At 42.0% G+C, this 6715-nt stretch overlaps 1 protein-coding gene across 2 annotated transcripts; it reads right to left on the bottom strand.

The window, feature by feature from the left end:
* Nucleotides 1–227: 227 nt before the first annotated feature.
* On the bottom strand, nt 228–5111 carry LOC106573935 (zinc transporter ZIP3). Of its 2 annotated transcripts, none has more exons than XM_014149401.3 (3): nt 5028–5111; nt 1897–2228; nt 228–1500 (listed from the first exon to the last, which is right to left on the bottom strand). In XM_014149401.3, exons 2-3 carry the CDS (start codon nt 2104–2106, stop codon nt 763–765), a joined length of 948 nt encoding a protein of 315 aa, XP_014004876.1. In that variant the 5' UTR covers nt 2107–2228; nt 5028–5111; the 3' UTR covers nt 228–762. The 2 variants fall into 2 exon arrangements, with proteins under 2 accessions (XP_014004876.1, XP_045553262.1); XM_045697306.2 differs by lacking the exon at nt 5028–5111 and adding an exon at nt 2534–2617.
* Between the last annotated feature and the right edge of the window lie 1604 nt (nt 5112–6715).

The following is a 6715-nucleotide window of genomic DNA, read 5'->3' as shown; positions in this document are numbered from 1 at the left end:
GTTTCAGTCACAGGGATCCCATTATTTGCAAACAGCACAAAAGTGACAACAGTGTACAGTAGAGACCACAGTGGTCTTCCCATACTTTATGATCATTAAAACAAAATATTAAATATAATAGACCTTCTACTACCCATAAAACCTGTACCCCATCATTTATAAAAAGATACATGGTTCTCAATGTGACTCCCTGTTAAAATGTATAATGTTTAAAATACAATAAAAACTTGAAAAGCAAACCATGGATTTAATCTCGGACGATAGATATCAGGACCATACAACAGGCTACTCAAAAGGTTTCCAGGGAACTGGTTCTTATATTTGATTAGGGATACAGTAGTTATACAACTTTATGTTATAAGTAGGTTATCACTTCACTTGTCTTGCAAAATGCCAATAAGACAACCGTGTCTTTACTTGAAATGCGTACTTTTCTTAATATCTCTACATGAGATGTAATCATGTGTCTGGCAACACATGCAAAAGTATACTGTCAAAGTGACTCACTTTACTATTGCTACCCAATGGCAGGAACATGGGAGTATTCCCTATGGCAGAAACTAAAACAGTAACGTAGCCTTACTTAGTAAGCAAACATGTCCCAGTGTAAATGCAAAGAAACAAAAACTATTCAACTTGATTTACTGTAACCCTTTATCAAAACAAAAAAAGTTTACTGTGGTAGTGCAGGTGTGCACACAATGCAAAGTGTGGCCAGTAAGATACTCATAGACATCTCAGTGCAAAGGCCTCTTCTGTCCATCACCACTTGATGAACATTAGGCCTGCTAGTACCCCATAGCCCAGTATGAGAAAGAGCACCTTTAGCAGTCTGTCATGTTTATCCTCCAGCTCCCGAGACAGGATCTCAAAGAAGGTGACAAAGAGGAAAGTACCAGCAGCCAGGCCTTGGAGCACCACAGAGGCAATACTGCCTGCCAGGTTCTGGGCACTATTGATGCCCATGCCCAGTCCGATGCCAATGGGTATCATGAGGCTGACCGTCACACCCAGTTTGATGGCATCCCTCATGGGCAAAGCAGCTTTGGCCACACTCACCCCCAGAGCCACGGCGGCCAGGGTCTCGTGGATGCCCACCCCCAGGAAGAGGCTTCCCAGCTTGGCCCCATCCTCCTGGAGGCCCAGGGCCAGCCCCTCGAACACAGAATGGGCAGAGAGAGCCAGAACCAGGCTGGCCAGCCGCAGAGGCCCAGCTCTTGCCAGCTCAGTGGGGCTGAGGTGTCCGTGGTGATGCCCATGGTGGTGGCCCACAGGGGAGCCCCGGGTGGGAGAAATGAATGGAGTGTCGTACTCAGAGTCACTCCCAGCCTCTGAGACCCCTGCGTTAAAGGTCTCCAGGTTGATGAAAGATGGCTTCTCCTTCTTGAAGGTGAGCACTGCCTGCTCCACAAAGACGGTGAGGAAGAAGCCCAGCATCATCATGGTCTCTGCCAGGGGGTAGTCTGTGGTTATATTCACCAGCTTAAGGACCTCGTCCAGCTAAAGAAAAGACACTCAGTAAATTAACATCAGCATATAAACATTCTGCTTCTATTCTACAACAGCAAAATGGTTGCGGCTTCGACAGATTGTAGGAATATAATTAAAAAGATAATAATTGAAAAAATAATTTGAAAATACATTTTACTCTGCAAAATACCATGTTTTCAAGACCTACACACACTGAAGAAAGCTGTAAAGCTGAGGCGTCTATGTACACTATCCCTGATGCAGTGAAAATAATAAAAAACATTGAATAATGAAGTAAGCTTTACGCGACATCTTTATGAGTACGAACTTCATTACACTTCTTTGTCTGAATTCATGGGTTTTACACATCAGCCAAGCTTCTGGGAGAGCCCCATGGTTCCCTTTTGATAAGACATGGCTACCTACCTTGTTTCTTACTGCTGGCAAAAGAGCATTGAAGCAAGTGGCCAGAAATACACCACCTCCAAAAGAATTGCAGAGTGCAAGAGCCTTCCTGTAGTTTTGGGCTTTTTCATAGTCCACCTGCATCATCAGGCGCACTGGGACAAGAATCCCAGCCAACATGAGGGCAAACACTCCCAGAAGGCAAAGGACCTTGGCCACTACAAGCTCCATGATGTCCAGATATGGTATTGCTCAGTAATATGAGTGGCACATAACCCTCAAAGCCTCTTCTGCTCCTTTTCTCTGTCAGGTCACAGAGAGTCTCGTCATCCTGGTCCCAGAGACAATTCCAGCTGTGACATGAACAACAAATGAAAAAAGAAAAATGTCAAAGATGTGCAAACAAACTAGGTAAACTTTTATAGCTTTATTTGTCATGACAGTCAGTCAGAAACTAGAACAGCTAGCTAGCTATCATTTAACTAAGCTAATATGGCCACCTTGTTGACTGGTTTGATTCAACATGATAACAGCTGTGATAGCTAGATGTGCAATCTTGAATGTTGCAAAGCATAACTTAGAGCTGGGCAACATGGACAAAAATCCATATTGCAGGCACACATAATAAGGTTGTGAATAGCGGTAGAATTAATCTCACCATTTGAATCTTAGCATCGCTGTTTTCATGATTAAGCGACCAAAAACCAGATCCCCACCTGTTTGGAGACCCAAATGTTTTGCTAAAAAGTAAATGGGGGGGGGGGGGGGGGGGGGGCTTGCCTGTTCTGCATGTTTTTTTTTTGAATTTATACGTGTCACATATCAGTTTGCAATCAATGTAAAAAAAAAAAGTTAATAAAGCCACATACAAAACAGGCAGCTCCAAAATGCAGGTGTTTCAGCCGAACTCAGTGCTGTTTGTGCTGGGGCAGGCCAGCAGAAAATAGGAGCATTGCACCGTGATTGGCTCAGTGTTCTGTCAACCATGGGGACACTACATCACCTGCCTTTAGTAAGGGTAGATATAAAACATGTGAGCCCTTTGGGTCCAGCCATAGACTTAGATTAGAAGTGCCCTTCCAAGAAGGCTCAAGGTCATTGTCCACAGATAAAATGACGTCAAATCACATATCTACAGTAGCTTTGATTGGACTGATCATGTCAACATCTTACTTTCAAAATCTAAGCTTGCAGTCATCATAAATCAAGTAGACAATCTACTGGCAAATCCTTTTTAATCATTGTCATATGAAGAGAAATAATGACAAATAATAGATAAAACGTATCGGTGCTCATTGGCCATCACAAATTCAACAATGAGTTGTTTGGAAGGAATCGGTGACAGTGGCTAACCGCAAGCATTGCAACTGGGAAGTCAGACTGGGAAAATACGCTTTGTCATCCAACTCAGAATTGTAAATCTCTCTTTCTTTGATGACAACATTTGCAATTGAAGGACTGCCGCGCACAAGGTGAGTCCAAAAATGTCTTATATGCTGCTGCATAAATTATGTAATATGCCAGGGAGATAAGGTCAGCCATATCAGCTGTTTTTTAAAAAGGCAGTAAACAAGGCAGGATGAATTGTTTTGCTGCCAGACAAGGCTCCGCTGATAGCCAGGTGTAGTGGTGGTAAGGATTCACTCCATTGTGCTGGAAAGAAATCTCTGTTGTTGGGACAGCTTTATGTAGGCCCTGCTTGCCACTGTTATAGTGCAATCAATGTATTGTTTAGTGTTGTGTAGTGGCTTTGCTGGCATGCACCCCCCTTTTTGTGTGTGTGTGTGTGTGTGTGTGTGTGTGTGTGTGTGTGTGTGTGTGGGGGGGGTTGCCCCACCAAAATGTACATGCTAAAATTGCCACTGCGCCTATACTAGTACTTCAATTTCTTCCCTGTGGCTCAGTTGGTAGAGCATGGTGTTTGCAACGCCAGCATGGTGTGTGCAACGTCAGGGTTGTGGGTTCGATTCCCACGGGGGGCCAGTACAATAAAAAATTTATGAAATGTATGCATTCACTACTGTAAGTCGCTCTGGATAAGAGCGTCTGCTAAATGACTAAAATGTAAATGTAAAATGTAAACATTTCTGAGCTCCAAATTAAAGTTCAAGTAGGCTACTTCAAACTCCTTGTAGGCCTATTGTTTAAAATTGCAATTGTAACGTGGAAACCAAAATGTATTTGTCATGTTATTTCATTACCAGATCATGCAGTGAAGAAGCTATGTCATTTGTCATTATATCCAGAAAAATTAATAATAATTAATAATATTAATTAATTATTTCAAGCACTTAGGCTGTGTCTGCTGGTGCATCGTATGCACCATCACAACAGCTGTTCGTCACTTGACTGTCATTCAGAAAATTCCTTCCTGGATCAAATGATGACGTGTAAAATAGGATAGACTATTACCGCGTAATTAAACAGCTTGACCCCAAATGCAAATCTGACAAGTATTATGCAAAATTGTTGAAGAACCATGTTAATGACAGTAAGGATTTAGGTTAAGTATCAAGGTAAAGTGACTTTCGGTTAGAAGCATTCGATTTTCCAATCACATGAAACATTTGAGAGATCGCTATACAAAAAAAAAAAAAAAAACAGTCCAATAGCTAGATCCAGGATTCTTACAGGGTTCAAATTGAATGTCTAATTTAACTGATTCATGCTTAATATTTGATATAAGTACAATTTACACTGCCATAAATGCAAGGACAGAAAAGTAATGTTTTAAGACACCAAACATGATAATGGGTTAAACGTCGTTTTTAAATCAACTCGTGAATATGATTGAATATAACGTTATATAGCTATGTTCCCCCTTATATCTTAATGTAATGACATGAAAATAATAAGCAGGTTATAAATGATTTAGCAACAGCTGTAACAAAGTTGTCCAGTGTAGGAAATCCTCACTGGTACCCTAGTTTATGAGAAGACCCTTATAGCTATTCTAGCCAAACTAGCACGCATGTCAACATAACGTTGGCAAATTATCGGGGCGACCAGTTCACAAAACAAAGCTTTAAGTGGATGCTAGTTATCCTTAATATTAATTTGCGTCACGTTGCAAGCTTTCCCAGCAGCTGAAACGTACATAATAATTTCTATCGGGCTTTTTGACGAGAAATATGAAATACCTCTACACTGACCTTTCACAGCTTTTTTTCCCCCGTAACACTTCCTGTTCACATGACGAAAACGTTTCTGATTGGTGGAGATGCTTTCAAGACAACTGGCTAGAAGGGATATTGATTTTGTAAACGACACGTCATAGTCCCGTCTGCGCGGATGTAGAAGTATTTTACTAGCCTACAAACTCTTGAAGACAATCTCAACCATTATAAACAGAAGACAAGGACTACATTTGTTGTAAACAAAAATGATAAAGCGTCTGGACAGAAGGATGAGTTCAAAGGAGTGATATTAGTCTAGGTCGTTAGTAAACTAGCTAACTCTGACTAACGTTAGATAGCTATAATAAGTAGACAGACGTGTGTGTTAATCGATGTTAGATTATCCATCAAGCTAACAAAAATGAACTGCTATTCTAACTTGTCATTTGTTTAACTTCTCATGTCTCGCATCGTGAAAACTTGCAATAGGGTATGTGTTAAAGGGAAAACAGAAGAGAACCACAAGATGCAGGACTTCTTGTTCCTCCAATATTTTAGAAAACAGATGGATACAGGGCTTTCTCCGACAAAGCTCCTCTTATGTGAGAGACTCAGGCTTGATTTCAGTCTTGTAAATTCAAGTAAATTACATTACGTAGCTAAGCCTTGGACAAATAATCCTTGTCTGTGTGGCCCATATAGGCAGAAGCCTCTCCTGTTTCTGTCACGTAAGGCAGTTTGATGTACTAGTAGCCTATACCTCCTGGACACGACGCTAGTTCCTTAATGCTGAGACCTAAGCAGAGGCATCAGGTCCCAAGGTACTGGACTGATGAACCATCCTTGTGGTCTCTGCTTGGTCGACTCCCCACTCTCAACTGGGATTCCATACCACTGACTATTACAGGGGGCTGAGTCCCTGGCTTGTTGCACTCAGGGTTGGCATTGGACGGTGCCACAGTCTCTCGATACCCCTGTCCCAGTCTTCAGTGTTTATGCTGCAATAGGGTCCACGGTCAGCTTGTCTCATCTGGTGTACTATACTGGGTATCTGATGCACCTAAGCATGCTCCCACTAACCCCTTTATTTTGTTTTCCATGTCTAACTCCCGGATGTGTCTGGCCCAAGCCTACCTGGACATGCTGCTGATCCTGGACTGTGGCCGAGGACCCCTGGGCGTGCCTACCCCTAGGCCTTCCCCGCAACCCCTAGCATGCTTGTACCCAAGCTAAATATTGTATATGCCAACTCACCTTCTTCCATCCTCTCCCGTCTTAAGCCTAGGTGTGATCTGAGTCTGGGAAACCAGCCCATACTGTAGACAATTGAGATCATTCCAGAAGATTGTTTATGATTATCTACGGTACATTTAACATTTCCATTCTACAATATGGCCTCTGACAAAGAACTCTCAAAATCCTATTGTATTTGCGGTGTTCTTTATTTTTATGGAGAGCAATGAGTGTTGAATTTGGAGAAGAAAAATAATTAAGAAATGCGCCTCCCCACCCATTGTTAGGGCGGAGAGACATGCATCTTGATAGTATATCCATAATCTTTGGTTGTATAAAGATTCCAAGTTTCCGACTTGGAATTCCGAGTTGGATGACCATTGAAAACGATTTTCCCAGCAAAGGCTCGTTCTTTTACGCAAGTTCCCAGTTGTTTTGAACACACTGAAGTTGGAAATGTACGAGTTTTGAACGCAGCAAAAGCTTGCAAT

The sequence above is a fragment of the Salmo salar genome, chromosome 16, assembly GCF_965601325.2.
Source record: "Salmo salar chromosome 16, fSalSal1, whole genome shotgun sequence".
NCBI lineage: Eukaryota > Metazoa > Chordata > Actinopteri > Salmoniformes > Salmonidae > Salmo > Salmo salar.
This window is presented reverse-complemented; position numbering and strand designations above follow the sequence as displayed.